General features: G+C 38.5%; 1 protein-coding gene across 1 annotated transcript in view; it reads right to left on the bottom strand.

Annotated features, from left to right (window-relative positions):
* otog (otogelin) overlaps positions 1-20,808 on the bottom strand; it is a 217,220-nt gene that overhangs the window by 179,628 nt on the left and 16,784 nt on the right. Inside the window, exons 6-12 of the mRNA XM_043706414.1 lie at positions 16,521-16,642; positions 14,310-14,515; positions 8,258-8,379; positions 6,587-6,693; positions 6,214-6,323; positions 3,962-4,087; positions 1,177-1,285 (exon numbers count right to left, since the gene is read on the bottom strand). Of these exons, the coding sequence (XP_043562349.1) occupies positions 1,177-1,285; positions 3,962-4,087; positions 6,214-6,323; positions 6,587-6,693; positions 8,258-8,379; positions 14,310-14,515; positions 16,521-16,642 (902 nt within the window). The remainder of the gene's footprint in view (positions 1-1,176; positions 1,286-3,961; positions 4,088-6,213; positions 6,324-6,586; positions 6,694-8,257; positions 8,380-14,309; positions 14,516-16,520; positions 16,643-20,808) is intronic.

The raw sequence follows: 20,808 nt of genomic DNA, 5'->3' as shown, positions 1-20,808 counted from the left end.
CTGGAAAGTCATGCTCAGCATGTAAACAAATTTCTGATTGGAATTGTTGGTGGGAGAGAGAAGTTAGAATATTATCTCAAATCTGTCTATCCATTATATTCACATCCCTTGTCTACATTCATGGTCCTGTTGTTTTCCAATTTAACACTTCTGTTGCAATAGAAGATCCAAATCTATTTCAAATGATCCACATCAATTAAATATTTAAAAAGATTTGTATAAAAACCTTGAATTTATCTTAATAAGATATCAGCCCAAATCTTTCAACCTGAGTCAGAAATTCCTATTTCTGGCCCACATCAGGTGAAAGATTGTTCAGTTATTCCTTAGTTTTTCCAGCTAGATTTCAGACATAGGATCCTTCAGAACTGAAACAGTCCAGCAATCACGGAGACAGCATTGAATTGAATCATTCCTGAAACTGTTACTTCTTTTTTTAATGAAATTGGTTGCCATGTTCCAGAAAGTACACATTGCTAAAGGTCTCAAATCCACCTTGATAGTAAGGGAGAGAAGTGAAGTATGTAAGGTAGCTGAGTGAGGACGGTTGCCCATAGCAGCTCAGTAAGTGAGAGATTGAGGACTGGGTACAGTTTCAGGTGGTTGGAAGTGGATTGGTCAAGTGTCCATGGGGGACAGATCAGGCATCCAATGGGGGTGGGAGATTTTCAGTGCTGCTCTAATGCCCAATGTAGTGAAAGTGATGTCACTTGGCGCCCATTTGGGTTGAGTGTCCATTGGGGTGCCCAAGGTCTGTGGGATTGGGGCATTGGATGGCCAGGGAGAGGTAACAACTATTGTGAGTGAGCTTGGGGGTTCCAGTGGTGAGTAACTGGAACAGTGGCTAATATTATAGTCAGTGGTTGGTTTGAGAAGGTTTTAATTCCAGCAATATCTCTGAGGGAATTATTAAATATAAATAAATCAGAACCCTGCAAAGACTCAAAATCTAACTCTGGGTGCAAGGTAATTGCCCATGGAAATTTAAGCTTCCTGATAATTATCCACTGTCCCAGCATCAAACACCAAGAGGTACCAATGTGCGTCTTTTAGGGAGACTGAAAGATCTAAGCAACCATATATTACATTCACAATAACAGAAGAATTTTACACTGTTTTAATGTGAAATAAATCCTCCTGAGAATGGAAAGATACCTTGACGAATGAATCACTAACCAGTAGCTGCATTGTTTCTGAATTACAGAGCCTGAAGTATAGGGAATCCCATGAAACGTACAAGGACACTCTGTGGAGTTCAAACATGTTCCATTTTCATAAACTAAACCTGTAAGAAACAATTACATCATTGTATGCCTTATTTTGAATAACATTTTATAGCTGTCAGAAAATACCATTGGTCATATTAAAAATTATATTTAAACTTTAGTTTACAAGTAGGTGCAGAAAATTACTAGCGAATGGTTAGTTGATAAAACCAGAACAAAAAAACTTTTCAATCATAATATTCAAACTTGAGGAATACTTTGGTTGTTCCTTAAAGCCACTTTGGCAATAACAACTTGCATTTATAATCGTGCCAATAATACAATAAAACATTGCACAGCACTTCACAAGAGCACATTGATACAAAGCATGATACTGAGTCCAATATTAGTGCTGATCACTAAAGTCTTAATCACAGAGTGAAACTTTAAGGAGTATCTTAGTGAGGAGAGGCAGTGAGGTTAAGGGAGGGTATGCCAGAGTTTAGATGTTAGATAATGGAAGTCACGATCACCAATGGTGGACCAATTAATATTAGGAATACACAGATCAGAATGAAAGGAGTGCAGATACCTCAATGGGTTGTGGGACGACAGGAGATTACAAATACGGGGAACAGGCAGCCATGGAGGTATTTGGAAACAAGAATGAGATGCTGCCTGACTGGGAACCAATGTAGATCAGTTTGCTGCAAGTGAAGATATGATTGGGGGAGCAGAGTTTAGTATGACCTCAAGTTTATGGAGGTGGAATGTGAGCAATCCAGCCAAGACAAGAACTGAAATAGCCAAAACTACACCAAATGGAGGCATGCATGAAGGTTTCACCAGCAGACAAGTAGAGATGGGGTGGAGTCAACTGTTGTTATATTGTATAATGCCAGGTCTTCGAGATGATATATATGAGGAAGCTCTTGGGATTCAAAGTGTTGCCAAGTTACAAACAGACTGGTTTAAAAGACTCTTTAGTCCTCAGTAATAAGCTGATTCTCTCCAGGCCATCCCACAGTATCTGGTGGTAGAATTCATTGAATAATAGAGACAGCTGCAACAAGCAAGGAAGAAGATCAAAGATAACAAAATCTGTGGTATTCTAGCTGAGGTCTCCACAGCTGCTGAGCTTCTCCTCGCATCAAGACTTCATGCAGTCATCCTGTAAATGTGGGAGGAGAAAGAGCTCCTCCACCCTACTCCTCCCCCAGTCTCAGGAATGAAACAGTTTTTATTGTCTTTATGCTGTTTGATCTATTTTGTTGCCTAAAGCAATGACCCTGGAACACATTGAGCGGTTCTCATACCTTGGCATCCACCTCTCTCAAAAGGCCAGCATTAACAAGGAGATCCAAAACTGGATCAATGCAATAACCCTGTCTTCTACAAATATAAGCATTGCATGTTTGACAACAAAGTCTTCCACAAGTCAACAGAAGTCCTGGTATATAGAGGAATTTCAGTGGCCACACTGCTTTACTACAGAGAGACCTGGACTGTGTATCAGTGACACACAAATAGAGTGTTTGAAAAAATCTACCAGCAATGCCTATGCCACATTCTTCAGACTCATTGCAACAACATTTGAACAAATGTTTGTATTTCTAATGATACCGGATCCAAAACATTCAGGCCGGACTCCTGCAATATCACTTATAATGCATTGGACACTATACCTACAATCCTGTAAAATATTGTTCCAAGAGGTTCTGTTTTCTCCACTCTCAAACAGCAGCTCATACTCAGAAGCTCTACTTGATATATGGCAACATCGACAACAATAACTAGGAGGAGCCTACTGCACATCGTTCAAAATAATGACAACTTTTCCATCAAGGTACATCATGCTTCACCCAACATTTCAATGGTGATGCAAAGTAACAGAGAGAGCAATAAAGGAAGATGTCTTGCATTCCAATTTGTGTAATGCCCTGCCTCATTTATTCGAAGATCTGAGAGTCAAAATAAGCCTGTTCAGTCCCATAAAGAGATGGCAGAAACTCTTAACTGAGTGTACATTATCCTTGAATCAAGGGATAGCCTATGATGAATTAAAAATGCAACAAAAGCACATCTGTTTGTCCTGGGTTTTTTTTTGACTCACTGCATTTTCTCATTTTCTCTGCACCACTTTAACCATAACTTTACTCTTTCCTCAAATGGTATACTAGCTGTCTAATCTCACCTTTCGCAGTTATAAACAACTTGCTCTGATCTCATTTTGTTTTCTCTTCTATTGTCATTTGGAGACAAGTAAGATACTTCAGCTGCTTGCAACAGCCAAAGTACTGACCAAATTACTAAAGGACCAAACTATTTAACTGTCAGTCATCATCTACCAGTGCATTCTACATAGTAACACCGTTACCAGTCTGAATGTACTTGCAAACAATGAGCATGCTCATACTGAACAATACTCAAAAACCTGTTCCCTTTATATTAAAATTCTGCCAAATGTCCTGAAGAGTGCAAGACTGCAAGTGTTTTTTTTAAATGGGGGGCTTTATTCAATAATATGCCAGCAATACTTACTTGAATTTTCTATAACGCTGTTTGAAAACCAGATCCAAAAGTCAACTTAAAATATAGTTAAGTAATAGGCTTGTAAAGATATTAATGCTGTCATTGTCATCCACTAAGGTCAATCTTTGACACGTTAAGACATGATAGGCTCGCTATGGACAAGCAAACAAATGAGGCTTCAGAATGATTTTAATTTAAATTATGAATCTAAATTATGAATCTACCTTCAGGGCAATAGCATCCATCAAGACACTGAAAATCACTGTCAATGCATTCCTGCTCCAGGCCACATGACACGGGACAACAATCTACACATTCACGGTGGACAAACCCATCTTCACAAACTGGCACTGTGGGGGAAAGAATGGCAAAGAAAAACTAGCAATGAAGACAACCTGAGATTTTCAGTTGTGAATGATCACATTGCATTCAAAAGAGATCAGTTTGGAATTGTTACATTTACAAAGTAAAATGACAACAGTTCTGTGGAATTAAAACCACCCCTACTTTTGGCTCCCATTAACAACAACATTTTTTTAAATTCCACTTCATCATGAGCTGGATTCCTCTCTTCTGCTGCCAGCAGTGTGCCTTCAGCTCAAAATAAGTAGAGAACACCAGCCTATGTCTCCATAAATCATACAGTTCCCAGACTGTCCTAATGCTTCAAGTGAGATCTTATAAAATCCTGCAATTCTAGCGGCATCTATCATGCAGCAGGCAATTACAGCAAAGACCAGACAGTCTCAGTCATTATATATGATTCATGAGTTACACAAGAGGCTTCTACTGATTCCGCTGTAAATCTTTCAATTGTTCGATTTTCAACACACATTTTGTTCACTTAATTTGTTCATCATAATAAATACAAAATATTATCTGTTCGAAGATACTTATATGTTTAATATATATATTCTGACTGCGATAGGTAAAGGAATAGGTCAATGCTAGAGATTTTGTTTTACTAGACATCAATTAAGGTTTCATTTCTACAGAAACAAAGCCAGTGGAATAATTAGTCACAGGTAATAATTGCTTGACTGAAAAGGGGCTCATGAATAAACAAGGGCTCTTGCAACTAGTTAATGCTTAAAGCTAGCAATCAAACTATAAAGTTGTGATAGCTTTTCATTTAACCCTGCTGAAAGGGGTTTGAGAAGTTAAGGAAGTTGGGATGTCATGTTGTAGCTGTACAAGTTGGTGGTTGGAATATTGCTCAGTTTTGGTCTCCCTGCTATTGGAAAGATGTTGTTAAACTTGAAAGGGTTCAGAAAAGATTTACAATGATGTTGGCGGGTTGGAGGATTTGAATTATAGGAAGAGGCTGAATAAGCTGGGGCCTTTTTCCGTGGAGCATCGGAGGTTGAGGGTTGACCTAATAGAGGTTTATAAAGTCATGAGGGGTATGGATAGGGTAAATGATCGAGTTCTTTTTCCTACGGTAGGGGAGTCCAAAACTAGAGGGCATAGGTTTAAGGTGAGAAGGGCAAGATTTAAAAGGGACCTAAGGGGCAACTTTTTCTCCCATGGAATGGTGTGTATAGGATGTGGTGGAGGCTGGTACAATTACATTTAAAAGGCATCTGGATGGGTATATGAATAGGATCAGTTTAAACAGATAGTGGCCAAATGTTATCAAATGGGACTAGATTAGTTCAGGATATCTGGTTAGCACGGACGAGTTGGACCGAAGGATCTGTTTCTGTGCTATACATCTCCATGACTCTATAAATGAAATGGATGATAAAAGAATGAGCTGCTTGCGCATGCCGACCGGACCAATATTTGCTACAGTCATGTGACTTTACTGACTAACTAGTATGTTCTATTTCAGGTTAAAATCTTATTGAACTCAACCACCCACCATACATACAGTCAGTTCTGATATACCACAACAGTTCCATTCTCATACAATCTCACGTTATAAGAAAATCACGTAATAGCTGCACCATTTAAATTAATGGGGCTGGAATCATGTTATAGCCAATACAGATTAGGAAAATGCATATTTTACAAATAACAGTCTAAATTCTTCAATCGTGTCAAAGCCAATTCACACTGAAGAAACACGCGTTATAGCAGAACCGACTGTACTGGTTGTACTTGATCCTGCATAATCAATTAGATTAATAGATCAATAAACTTCAACTAGTTTTCAAGTTAAAAAATGTATATAAGTTGCTCTGTTACAAAAATTATTTGGTCTCTTTATACATTGTTATGGCACACATATTTGTATCAGAATGATATCTGTAAAGTATGAAGTGGGATCATACATCTAAAGAACACTTGCATGCTCCTAACTCACCCATTCCTAGTGTTGATGAATATGATTTCAAAGTCTTTGCTTGGATGTAGTTAGGATTATGACATAGAATTAATTCTAATTGCCTAATATGTGACCCAAAAACCATTCTGTATTAATGTAGACTGTGTAGTAAATCTGCTCTGTACATCTACTGTCAGTGTATCATACCACACTGGTTGAACAACTGTCTCCATTCATGTAATGGTTGATTCACTTGCGCACAAGCTCTTGCATACTCGGTCAGCACTGCACACAATGTTGTGTTATCTGGTCCATACCTGATCGAATGAAAGAAAGTAACAACATTGAAAAGTAATTGCACAGCTAGATTATCCTTTCCTTAGTCACTTAAGCAAAAGTCTTTCTTTTCATTCATCAACATTTGCAATCGGACAAATAATCTGGATCTTTGGAATGTTACATATTTTAATTGCACAATCTTTTATCATCAATTATTAATGGGCATACATTCGGTATGAATTATTAGGACAATCTATAATTAAACATGTTATAAAGACTTGTATTATTTTAACATACTCACATGCAGAGATCATTCACACAGCTCGCCATGTATGGATAAGGTTGAACATGGTAATGACAAAGGACAAATGGATACTCAAGAAGCACGCTACAAGTGTTCCTTATTTTCTGGAAATTATCATAAAAATGTTAGAACTCTCATAATTATCAGGATATAAATGAAACAACGAGTAAATTACTGTTCTGTAATGAAAACTGGCAATACCTTGTCAATAAATATTACATACTTAAATGGAACACTGTAACAAGTCAGGTTAATTTTTAAAAAATAACAAGATAATACTTTTCATAATTTCTACAAAACATCCCTACTTTTATACTCTTTCGATCGGAGCAACTAGGACTTGAATCTAGTCCACCTTGCTTTGAGGTAGGGACATCACCATTGTACCATAAGAAGCCATTCTCCAATATTTTTAACAACTGGAACAGAATGAGATTCTTAAGTGAGTACTAACTGGTCAATTAATGTTCATTTGTCTTCCCAACATTATTTTAATCAGGGTGAAGGCACCACCACCATCCCTTATTAAATGATCCCACACCCCCAGCATCAAACTTGCCATAGTATTCAAAGTCGGTGTGAATCTGTAGCCAATTTTTCACCTTCACCTTATTTCATTCTAGCAGCATGTAGTAACCCATTTTTTCAACTGCTTTTGCATTAAACAGATAGTGCAGTCAGTTGTTTCCATAAAAAAAACAATTATTTTTCTGGGCAAAGTATTAATGTAACCAGGAAACACTGGGAAGTGGAGATGGAATTGATTAAGTGTGAAGGTGGGGTGGTGATTGCCACTCTGTTTCCATCAGAAATGACTACCATGCTTAATCAAATCACATGACCATTTCACTTGAATCATAAACCATCATGAGGGAAGCCTAGCACATTCATAATGTTCAATTTATTGAATAGATCAAATATATCTTTCACATTGTCAATTTTTGTTACAATATTTATGTATTAGAGTATAATAAAATTTTGAATACAGTTGAGAATCTTTTTACATCTGTACTATCTATTCATGTAGATTAAACTCATTAATTCATTATTTATACATTAATGACCACATGTTTATTATAGTGAATCCCAGAGTTTCCAATGAATTCAGATTGCCTGCTCAGTGACAAATCTCTCTAATACTAACTTTACCTTCAGCATTTTTAACTATCTTTTTGCCCAGATCTTGGACTATGTATACAAGGCACTACCTTCCCTACAAATCCAACCTTCTCTATTAACTTGAACACCATTGCTTTCCTCTATCAACCTTTCTGCTTCTGACTTTAGCATCTCTGTTGTTAATGTGCTTTTTATGAAATATTTACTCCCCTCACAATGGACCCCAACAAAATGATATTGTAGCCAAATGTTCGGCACACAAGCAACATTGGAGAAAACAGACTGGTTACGGAAACTTATCTGATTAAGCAGTTAGATATTTGGAAGATAAAATTACTGTTCATTAGAAAGGAGAATAGTATATTTCTAAAATCAGTTTTCTCTTATATAACACATTACAGCAATGTCATTTCTAATTCTCCTGATCGTTGCAAAGAACATTGAAACTATTATAATTTACGATATCAGTATACAACTTCAAAACAATTTAATATCCTGAAAATAAAACTAAGCTTAAAATTCAATTGGTTTATAACTAACTTCAATTACCCTTTGGTTTTGACCAAAACATGGTGCTGGGTAGTTGACGGGAATTATGCGACAATGTTCCTTATCTGGAATTTCTTCTCTCCAGCTGTTACCAAAAATAGCTATTTCTTCAGTTAATAAACCTAAAATAAATTCAAACAATTGAATTTAATTTGAAAAAAATACACGTTCCCTTTAGCACAGATTTTCCCCTTGAATGAAGATCAAGTGGACAAATGGTAGGTCACAACTAATGGCCACTCGTGAAAGGTGGGCTAAGCACATTACATCTTTCACATTTCAAATATGCATAAAAGCAACAATTTCTAGTGTCAGCAGTACCAGAGATTGACAGCTTGCCATTATGATGTTGGAAACTTACAGGCCATTGTATGGTACTATTTAGGTTAAAAGCGAACTTGACACACACTGCCATCAGTAGTAAATATAGTATGGAGAAAATGTAGACGCACTGACACACTCTGTGGAAAAGAAATAATAGTGCCATTGAGTTTTGTGGATAGATATATCATCCTGGTCAAGGTTAGTGAAAGACTTGGTGAAGATTATGAAGTAATTTGTGAAAAGTGAGGGAGCACACGCTCAAACTGAAAAGACAAAGCTCATGAAGATTTGACAACAAGGCTGGAAGATTCAGCAGCGTGCAGGAGAGCAAAAATGGCTAGGAAGAACCCTCACCTTGAATGACATTCCTGTGTTAATAGTTGGCTGGCTGGTAAAAGAAAAAGGACAGAAGTAGACTTGTGAGAAATAAGAATGACTTTTGACTTGTTCCAGAAGAACATATCCACCTAAAAGACAATGAAGTTGTTGTGCTAAATATACAGGATCTGATCTATAGTTTAAATTTGTATCTGATCTGTTCTGTAGCTTACATTGCCTATGAAATAATGTTGAGTTAATGCTGTTTTTAATTTTCTTGTTACTGCAAAGATCTTAAACATGAATTGTTGTCATGCCATCCTTTCAGTTACAGACTGAAAAGTTTGATATTATTTTAAGTTAATGGTCTCTGAAGAGATTGTAAAATGGTGGTGGAGTAGAGGGTGCATCCACTCCCAACAGCTTTGCTTCTCTCTTCTCTTTGGTTCTCTCTCTTTTCTTTTTCCCTTTTTCTCCGTTTTCTTTTCTTTTAAGTCCTAGAGAGTGACAGATAAAGAAAGAGGCCTCCGGCAGCAGCAGCAGCATAGCAGCACCAGGAGAGGATGGACAAGATGCCCCCTGGGTCTCCCACTCAGTAAGAAGCAGTCCCAGGCTGACTCCCCTTACCTGGACACAAAGGCTAGGCTGAGGCTGTAGTTGTGCGGCTAGGCCTGGGAGCCTGAAGGAGGAGAAGTGGTGTTCTCAGTATAATATGGCAGTTTCCCGGTGTGACAGTCTTGTCCCAGGATAGCAGGCTCCTCCCCGTGTGGAGGTCTTCTTCATATTCAGTGTCCAGGTATTCCAGCGGCCATGCAGGCAGTCTTGTCCGGAAGTGATGATCTCAGTCCAGCATGGCGGGCTTCTTCAGCAGAGGCTTCTGACCAGTGCTCCAGCAGCCCAGTGCAGAGGTCTTGTCCGGAATGGCAATCTTGTTCCAGAATGGTGGTCTTGTTCCAGAATGGCAGACTTGTCCCAGAATGGCGGTCTTGTTCCAGAATAGTGGTCTTGTTCTGGAATGGTGGAATTGTTCCAGAATGGCAATCTTCTCCCAGCTGCCTCTTCAGGGTATTCCATCCTTCCTCAGTCGGCTTTCCCTGAGCCCAGGCACCGTTACCTGAACTGTGATGAATTTTGCCTTAATTTTATTTTTCTGTTTATTATTATGTATGACTTCTGACATTGACGTAGGTGGGGTGCTGTGGCGACTTATAAAACTTTTCACTGTAGTTTTCATGTAGAAGTACATGTGACAATAAATTTCTATTCTATGTGCAGATGTCAACTGCATGCTTCATAATGTTAACATCACAAGGGAACAATCCTTACCATTATCTGGCTAGCAAAAATGCAGAAGGAGCAAGAGCAGAAGGAACATTACTGGAAGCATTATCAACCACTGCCCCTAGTTTCAGGGCTCTTAGCTCATTCAAAATTGTGAATCACCTCTGCTCTCTGAAATTTCCCTATAGCTATGCATGCCTTATCAATACTGCGTATACATCAGCATTCCACTGTCTTCCTTCAGTCCATTCTGATGGATCCTGCCCTCACTTCACCACAAATACAACAACCAACATGAAAATACATTCCAGAAAATAATTTCTCTATCAACTCAATTCTATCAGAGCCAAATACCTACGAGCAATAATTAACAATTATTCTGGTAAGACACCTTATGGCTCATTTTGTGTGCTTGTTTTCCTATCGAAGCGCTCTTAGGAAATCTATTCGCTGTGGATGCGAGTTGGAAGTTGGAAAACTCCATTGAGAACAATACACAATCACAGTGGACAAATTTGAGTAGATTTGGGCATTGACAGCCTGGCTGCAAACAGCAGAGATCTGGCATGACTGAGGCAGTCTGGTTTAGCTGACAGTGTGACACAAATGTTACGAGACTGAGTGTCAGGATAGCAGCCTTGCGTGAAAGTGTCTCTCCATGGAAACTAATGGCATTTTCTCGTGGCTGTGATGGATTAGTCCAGTGGTTGTGAATGAGCCTTCAGTGCACTGGTGTGATGTCTAGGAAGACCACGGTGGAATTTTCCCACTGTAGATATTTGAGCTTCCATGGTAGTAGAATTGGGTGCCAGAAGGAGCTCGAACAAAGCACTACTGCTCTAATCATGGAACTCACCATTCGCTCCATTTCAGACAGAATGCTCTCCACAAGGCACTGAAGTTGAATTCATCCAATTATATGTGAGTTTGTGGAGAAGCTTCTCAATGTACCTAGCATTTTCTAGTGCTTGGTCATCAAACTCAGCATCTAAATCCAATGCAGCAGAGCCTTATGCAATTCTCCTACTGAGCGCAATGCATTTTTGTTGCTCAAACCCATCTCTGTATATACTGCACACGTGTGGTGACCTGTAGTCAACTACACAACAACTAATCTTCCACCTTACTGCATGTCTGGCCTATCTCAGAGCATGTTGGGATCCGGCCAAGTTTCACAAATTCTGCAGGAATGCTGCCCTCTTATTTCTGGAAAGACACGAGGATTTCCATATTGTTCGTGGCATGAAGGGGAGTGGGGAAGATTAGCTTCTGGTGCGAAGGGTGAGCTAGTAAAAACATCTGCAGTTTACCATCTAAAGTGTTTCTATGAATTAGAAGAAAGATGTCTTTTTTGAAAAAAAGCATCAGCTGTGAGTAAATTTAGCTTGATATCTTTGCCAATGTTGCCAATTGATATGGCCATAATGCTCCCCTTTCTTAAAATAGCCAGCAGAACTTCCACTAGAGGGTATTTCATGTGGCAGTGTGCTCCAATTCTTCCATTCGTGGTTTCTGGTCTCAGATTATTGGCCAGCATCTTGTGAAGGGATTGTTAGTAAAGTAAATGTAGGGGTATGGGTGGGTTGCGCTTCGGCGGGGTGGTGTGGACTTGTTGGGCCAAAGGGCCTGTTTCCACACTGTAAGTAATCTAATCTAATCTAAAATGTCAGTTATTGTTGAATAGCTGCTCTGTCGTGTATTGGAGGTGACATGTGGAGACATGAATTAGGAATAGTGGTGAGGATCTACAGGTTACAATCAGTATGTAGAAGGAGTGCAGAGGCAGATTGATGAGAAAAGAAACCTGGGGAGAAGAGTAGTGAGATCAGAGGTGACACAGACATGAGGAAACAATACAAAGCTACATTTTAACCTTTACAACTGTGCATAGGTCATTCAGCCTATTACATCATTGCAGCTGTGTACTGGACATTGATACTTACTCCTACATTGTCTCAGTGTTAACTCAAGTATTGCCCGAAGGACTTTTTGTTCCACGGAAAATTAAAGAGGACCTCCCTCCTGGATCCCCTACTTGATTAAAGAGCCATTAGTAGCTATTTCTTCTTTCATAAAATTCCTTTCTTTCTACAACCACAGTGCACTTCTGTTTAAGAAATGCTGGCTGTTATTAAATGGTGGAAATGTGTTGCTGGAAAAGCACAGCAGGTCAGGCAGCATCCAGGGAACAGGAGAATCGATGTTTCAATCAGGCTTTATTTCCACTCCGTCCATCAAAACAAACATTCACCTCATGTTGACTGCATATCTTTCATATTATTATGAGATCCCAGCACCAACTTCACAAGTTGACTGGGTTCAGGCAAACAGGAATTTGAATTGTGATCTCCATCCACAGGGCATGGATTTTCAGGCCTTTGACTGTTGAAGTCTATAAACTGGACTATGGTGCCAACTTAAACTCGGGAACAACGTTGTTGAAGGTTGCCTGAATATTATTTAAATGTTGGAAAATCCAAAAGTATTTAGGAGTTCAAACACACATTATTAAAACAGAACAGTGAGGTATAAAAATTGTATTTCAAGGTTGATAGAATTCTAGCCTTTATAACAAGACAGCTGGAATATAAAGGGGACAAAGTTTTGGTAAAAGGTGTCTAATGTACAACTCTGGGAACCACACCTTAGAAAGGAAATATTAGCCTTAGAAATCGTGACACATCGGTTCAAAGGTTAGATTCAGAGGAGTTATTACATAAAGCATGCTTATATTTCCTGAACAGAAGGTTAAGGGTGACTTGATTGAGGTTTTATAAATTATTTTTTAATGAAATTGATGAGTTAAATTGAAACAGAACTTTTCAACTGGTTTAAAAGTCTAGAACGCAGGGGTATAATATCAATCTGCATTTACACAATGCCTTTCAAATTGAATAATTTTCCAAGGCATAGGGCCATTAGGAATTAAAATTTAACACTGAATCACACAAGATTAAAAGTTTAGTCAAAAATGAATGTTAAAGGAGGAAGGTAAAGTAGAGACACACTATGGTTTAGGGAAGAATTTCCAAAGGGCAGGGTCTTTGCTACTTAAACAGGCCACCAACGGAAGAACAATTTAAGCACGAGCACCCGAGCTACAAATCTTCGCACAAACTTTGAAGAACAATTTAAGTCTGAGATCCTCACACAAACTTTGAAGAACAATTTAAGTCTGAGATCCTCAGGAAGGAGTTCAGGTAGCTTGGAAGGCTACAGAGCTGGAACAGATTATTGAGAGAGGGAGCAAGTGAAACCATGGAAGGATCTGAAAACATGGATGAGAATTTTAAACTTGAGACATTGCTCAAGCAGGCTGGTCAGTGAAGCGGACTATTTGACAGTGAGGATATGGACAGGGGAGTTTTACATGGTGTCAGGTTCACAAATTTTGGAGATGGGAGGACTGCCACAATCATTTAATAATTTTGTCTTCATAATATTTCCACGGTGAAAATATTGCTTCTAACATGCAGTGAACTGACCTATAAATTAGTTTAACCAGGGCTTTGTATACTTGTAGTAAAATGGCATCCCTTTTCATTTAGTGTTATTTAGTATTCTCATTATTTACACCGTTTATACTGGAACAAAAATAACTGAAGTGAAACATGAAAATTACAATAGTTCTCCAGAGATTGTACGTCAATAATGTATATATTAAAAACTTTGGTTTCTCTGGAGAAAAAAAAGCTACTTCTATGCTATATATGACCATGCCATTATTCAAATTATGTTGACCCTCTATTCTGACAGCACAGCATTTTTCTTGCTCAATGAGAAAAGGTTTAAAGAGCCCACTGCACAATCAGATGCTCCCATTGAATAGCCATAATGAAAAAGAATACAAATCAGAGACATAGCTACAGTAAACTAGTTCATTGCTCCATAATTATCTTTGGAATGGATCTTTTGGTATGTGCAATGGAAATGGTTTTAGCAATTTTTGGATGCAAACAAAAGATATTTGAATTACAGAGTACAAAAAAACCATACTTTGTACATTGCAAGATAAATGGTATCAATATTTATGTTGAGATATCTAACATTGCTCTAAGATTATACGATACACAACCATATCAGATTACCATATTAGTGCTTACTTGATTCACATTTTTTTTAAACTTACCGTAGCTAGTGTATAAGTCATCATGCATATTTCCATTAAAATTGCCACATAGTCCACATACTTTTCCGACATAATCCACGTTCATCTTTATGTAGGCTCCTGAATTACCATCCCATGCCAGAGAAAATCCATGATGATGTCTAACCAGTACATATCCAGCTATTTGTTCAAATCTTAGGTTTCCAATAATGTATGGCAGCTGCACCCTGAGGAACAGAGTAGGAAATTCAAGTTTATATTTTTTTAAACATCATTGACCTAGTGTTTTGTGGTTATAAAGAACTAATGGTGTTATTATGATTGCACCACCCTTAGTTAATGGCCATATTACTCTTTGTACAGTTCTGAATATATAGGGGTGACGCAATGCAACCAGTAGAGTGGTAACCATAACTATGAATGAAAGGATGAAGTAGCTGGTGCCTCCAGTCTGGGGGAGTCAGCTTAGATAAAAGATGTAAAGATTAGGTGGAGTGGCCATGCTAAATTGCCCTGTAGTGTCCAGGACTGTGCAGGCTATGTGAATTAACCACATTAAATGCGGGATGACGGGGATAGCGTGGGGAGGGGGGTAGGGTGAAGATGGGATGTTCTTTGGAGGTTGGTGTAGATTCAGTAGGCTGAATGGTCTCTTTCTCCTTTCTGACCCCATGATTGCAAAGACAGTGGGCCAGGACAGTATCCAATACTAGCCCAGTGGCTTTGAATTGGTCAGTTAGTTGCTTGGGGCAGTCAGAGTAAATGCCCTCTCCTCATAAGGGCTAAGGAGATGAATGACAGGCAGATCAACACCGACCAGGACATTTTTCAAGAGGTCGCTATTTATTTCCCCATATTCTCTATCTTCCATATCCTTCTCCCCAGTAAACACTGACACAAAAATACTCATTTAGTATCTACCCTATTTCCTGCAGTTTCGCATGTGTTACCATCAGTCGAGATGCTGAGAACTCTGGTGGTCAGAGCAAGTATCTGGCTGGCTGCAAACAGTCACTATGCATCTCAGTATCTCAGGATATGCTCCATATGTTTTAGATTTTTTAGCATGAGCCCTTCATCAGGAATTCCTGATGTTCCTCGGATGCTGCCTGCCCTGCTGTGCTTTTCCAGCACCACACTCTCGACTCTGATCTCCAGCGTCTGCAGTTTTCACTTTCTCCTATGCTTTGATGAAAGTTTCCCAATGAAAGCTCTGACAAAGTAGCACAAAGTAATTTATTTGTAGCTCTCTGGAGAAAACAGTCTGTAATCCACCACATGCAGGTGAATAATTTGGTACTTTCAGAGGAAATTTTAGTTTGGTTGCAGGAATATAACAGTTATCTGTACCAAAGGGTTTCAAAGTCTGGGCACGGCATTTAGATCAAATGTTTCTGAACTTATAAGTGCATATGAGAAAGTTTTGATAAGTTCTGCTTCAGTTTCCTTGCCTACTTGTCAATGATGTTTAGCATGCAGGCTCTGTGGTATGCATTCTATAGGTACAGGCAATTTGGGGTGTCAAGCTGTGGACGTCAATACCTTGGCATTTTTCCTCAAGCAGGAGAATTCCTTCTACATTTGCCCCACAATCTATGAACATGAGAGATGGCAACCACACAATCGACCACTTCTTGCAAGGTTTGGTCTATATTAAGGCTCAGCCCAAAACGTGTTTACCTTTTCCAGTTTACAACCTCTTACCAAATATCAAGGGGGTCAATCCAGCCCAGCTACCCCTATAAAGCTTCATAAATTTTCTTTAATTCAGCAAAAGAAAAGTTATGTCACACTAGAGTGAAAGACCTTTAAGAATTTCTGCTCTCATAGTTCCTTACTTCCTTCCATTTTTAATGTTTTTTTGTTAGAAAACACAACGTGCATGTTCAAGTTATTACTCACTAACCTGAATTCAGTGGAGTCAGACATCTTTGACATCCAAATAAAGAATTACAGGACTTAAAGTCTTCAGCTCCATACTTGTCTGTCTCAGTGAACCCTCTCAACATTGTAGAGATTTATATACTAACATATTTAAAGATGTGGCATAGAAAACACTTTTAGAATGTGTTGCAAGAGTCTCAATAGGAGTTACAGTCTGATTGATTCAGTAATATTAAGTCATAATGAAAAGAAATATTCCTATCCAAATAAATCTTCAACACAAGGTTTTGTTTAGAACAACCTTAATTAGCCAGAAGAATTGGAAATTTCTTGAAGCAAAAAGCTGACCTTTGTCCATGATGGATAACTTCATGACTTTGTAGAATAATTTCCCCTTCATAGGCAAAGAACAAGCTGACTGATCGCTGACAAGAATATGGAGAAGATTGGCATGTTGGATCATTGTGAACCTGCAGAATCGGAAATATGGCGTACACAAGTCAGCAATATTGATTTAGAAATTATCTTAGTTTAGCAGTACCGCAGCAAAGCTGTATACATATTGATCACTCTTCACTACCCCTGGAAAGCATAAATTCAACCCCAAAAAAGGAGATTGCTTTTTCTCTTTTCAAGGAAGTGGATTACATATCTCAAATAAATGAGCTCTGTCAGTCTCAGCCCAGTAACTCCATAATGAAGATCACTCCAGAACACAAAACTACAGTCTACTCAGGCAGCTGGTCTTTGCTCAAAAGAGTATAATCACCAAAGTGTATTAAAACCAGTTGCATGCTGAATTTGCTTTATGAACCAGGATATATTTGTCCATCAGGAAGTCAACAACTGATGAATGTAAGTTAGTTAGTGAACAGTGGATGGTACCAGTTGTCAAGGTAGATCACAGAATGAAACCTGGCTTGACAGATTTTTTTTATTTTGTCAATTACTAAAAGTATTCATATGAAATTGCAGATTATATTTAACAGCAGAATATAAGATTATTACACAAAAGAGAGAAACAAACCAAGATATTATACATAATGCACCTATAAAAGTATTAACAGAATCATTAAAACGATGTTCCAACACTATCCGTTATATGCTATCTTAACTCAGATTTTCGTTTAATTGGAACATTGATAATACTTTTTCATTTATCTTATGGTGTTGTTTTGACATACAGTTCCCAGTTGTTTATCTTGTGAAATATTGGTTTAAATCTTTCTGACATTGATTTATATGATAGCTTCAGCAGAATAAAGGAAAGAAAACCTCATGAATTTTTAATTTCAGTTCAATTAAGTTTTATTGCGCATTTTGTTCAGCCAATAAAAAATTCATAATGAAACACTGATTTCCATTTTTATTGTTTCACTGTTCTACCCAAGAGTGTCCTGGGGCAGAAGGCGGTGAGGGGGCGGGGTGAATATATTTTTTCTGTAGTTATCACAATCAAACACGATATGATAACGTCATACAGCCCGCCCTGATGAATCGACGCAAGTCTACATAGATCTGCTGGAAGGTACAGGAATAATTTTATTTATTTGATAGGTTTTCAAATATGATGGCAATTTGTTAAAGTTAGAGAAATTTAATTTGACTTTCATAGAATACTTCTAAGGACAAACTAAAATTCTCAACAGCATAAAAATAAAATTGGATTTATAGAATCCCTACAGTGTGGGGATAGGTCATTTGGCCCATTGTGTCCAACCAATAATCCAAAGACACCAAGACACGCAACCTAACCCTATCCCTGCAACACTGCATTTCCCATGGCTAACCCACCTAGCCTGCACATCCCTGGATAGTGTGGGCAATTTAGCACAACCAAAATACCTATCCTGCACATCTTTGGACAGTGGGAAGAAACATGAGCATGCGGAGGAAACCCACACAGACACAGAGACAATGTGCAAACTCCACATTGATAGTTGCCCGAGGGTAAAATCAAACCTGGAATCCTGGTGTTCTGAGATAGCAGTGTTTACCACTGTGCCACTCTGGATTAAGTGCAGTTTGTGTGTACCAGATTTTCTGCTCACTAAATTCTTTCCCTTCTTCCATCTCAGAATGGAAACTGCAATGTAAACAACTTTAGACCTTTGATCAAAAATGGATACTTTCAGATCCCTTCTGTAGTAGAATATTTCCATTCAATGAAATTGTTCTTATATTGTAAAGCTCAGAGTTCACAACTATCATGCGTAAATACCTTAGCATTGGGTTTGCTTCAATAAAAATGAAATGATTCTATATAAATTTCCCCAAATATTGGAAATTCCGTTGGCTGCAACCAATTTAGATTGATTCCTGTAAGACACTGTTGATCTGATTTATTGACAAAATATAAGGTGCGGATAAACAATATTATTGGACCAATAAGATCCCAAAACCACACATAATCTATTTTAATTTAGATGACAGATACTTAAAGATAAAGAGGGGAAAACCAGCATATGTTCCTATTCCTGATGTGTATATTGGTAAGTGTGATTGTAACAACCTCAGGAGAAGCCAGGATCAGATTTAGTTGCAGCAGGATCTAGGGTGTAACTTTGCTCGCTGAGCTATAGGTTTGATATCCAGACGTTTCATTACCTGGCTAGGTAACATCATCAGTGGCGACCTTCAAGTGAAGCGAAGCTGTTGTCTCCTGCTTTCTATTTATGTTTGTCCTGGATGGGGTTCCTGGGATTTGTGGTGATGTCATTTCCTGTTCGTTTTCTGAGGAGTTGATAGATGGTATCTAGATCTATGTGTTTGTTTATGGTGTTGTGGTTGGAGTGCCAGGCCTCTAGGAATTCTCTGGCATGTCTTTGCTTAGCCTGTCCCAGGATAGATGTGTTGTCCCAGTCGAAATGGTGTTTTTTTTCCTCCGTGTGTAGGGCTACGAGGGAGAGAGGGTCATGTCTTTTTGTGGCTAGCTGGTGTTCGTGTATCCTGGTGGCTAACTTTCTTCTTGTTTGTCCTACGTAGCGTTTCTGGCAGTCCTTACATGGAATTTTGTTGACGACGTTGGTTTTGTCCATGGGATGTACTGGGTCTTTTAAGTTTGTTAATTTTTGTTTGAGAGTGTTGGTGGGTTTGTGTGCTACTAGGATTCCGAACGGTCTTAGTAATCTGGCTGTCATTTCTGAAACTTCTTTGATGTGTGGTAGGGTGGTTAGGGTTTCTGGCTGTGTTTGGTCCGTTTGTTGTGGTTTGTTCTTGAGGCATCTGCGAACTGTATATTTTGAGTATCTGTTCTTCTTGAATACGTTGTACAGGTGGTTCTCCTCTGTTTTCCGAAGTTTGTCTGTGCTGCAGTGTGATGTGGCTCATTGGAATATAGCTTTGTTTGTGTGTGTTGGGATGGTTGCTGGTGTAGTTAAGTATTTGGTCAGTGTTTGTCGGTTTTCTGTATACGCAGGTTTGTAGTTCTCCGTTGTCCGTTCTTTCGACTGTGATGTCCAGGAATGCGAGTTTGTTATTGGTTTCTTCCTCCTTGGCGAATTTATGCCTGTGAGGGTGTTGTTGATGATGTTAAATGTCTCTTCTATCTTGTTTCATTTTGTGATGACAAAGGTGTCATCTACGTAGCGGACCCAGATTTTTGGTTTGATGTTTGGTAGGGCTGTTTGTTCTAGTCTTTGCATTACCGCTTCTGCTATGAATCCTGATAGCAGAGATCCCATGGGTGTGCCATTGGTTTGTTTGTAGTTTGCGAGAGCTTGCTCAGATCCACCATCAAGCATAAAAATTCAGAGATAGACAATGGCGCCTGAACAAGGAACCAGAAAATGACCAAAAGCCAGGAACTGTATTTCAGTAAAGTGTCAATATGCTTGGCAGAGGAGGAAATATTTCAGTTCCATCTGGAAGAATTGTGTCTTCCAGTATACTGGAAATACAAATATGACTTGGAACTATACTGTCATCACTTCACTTTTCATTTTTGCTCGGCAAAAACCCTGGAACTCCTTTTCTTGCAGCACTGTAGGTATACCTACATACAAGGACTGTAGCAATTCAAAAAGGCAGCTGAGCACAACCTATTTAAGGGTAATGAGGATGGGCAATAAATGTTGGTCCAGCAATGGTGCCTAAAGCCCACGGAAAGTGAAGAAATTAAAGTAGAACAAAATAAAATAAATTTTCACTAATCAGATAATGTTATTTTATTTTTGATTTGGAGATGTCGGTGTTAGACTGGTGTGTACAAAGTTAAAAATCACACAACAGCAGGTTATTTGAAGTTTATTTGGAAGTGCTAGCTTTCGGAGTACAAAACAATCTGACTTTTGGAATCTTACATGGTGTGTAGATTTAAGAATTTTTTTTTGAGTAGCTCCTGACACTACAATTTTGGGGTTGCAGTTTTGGCCTGGATGGCGATTCATGTAATGTGAGTTAAAAGAACTGGGAGACAAACAGATCCTGAATTCGAATACAAGATGCCAGTGACAGCTTAACAGGACAAACGATTTCAACAATGTTTTTACAAAAATAGGATAGCGATAATTGATCATTGTCTCACCTCCTTACCACTCCAGCATTAAACAGGATCAAGTCAAAAGTAAGGTAGCGAAACTCACCATGAGGGAAGATGGGTGCAGTGCAACAATATTTAAGCAATTTGTCACTATAT

The sequence above is a fragment of the Chiloscyllium plagiosum genome, chromosome 16 (genome assembly GCF_004010195.1).
Source record: "Chiloscyllium plagiosum isolate BGI_BamShark_2017 chromosome 16, ASM401019v2, whole genome shotgun sequence".
In the NCBI taxonomy this organism is placed as follows: Eukaryota; Metazoa; Chordata; class Chondrichthyes; order Orectolobiformes; family Hemiscylliidae; genus Chiloscyllium; species Chiloscyllium plagiosum.
This window is presented reverse-complemented; position numbering and strand designations above follow the sequence as displayed.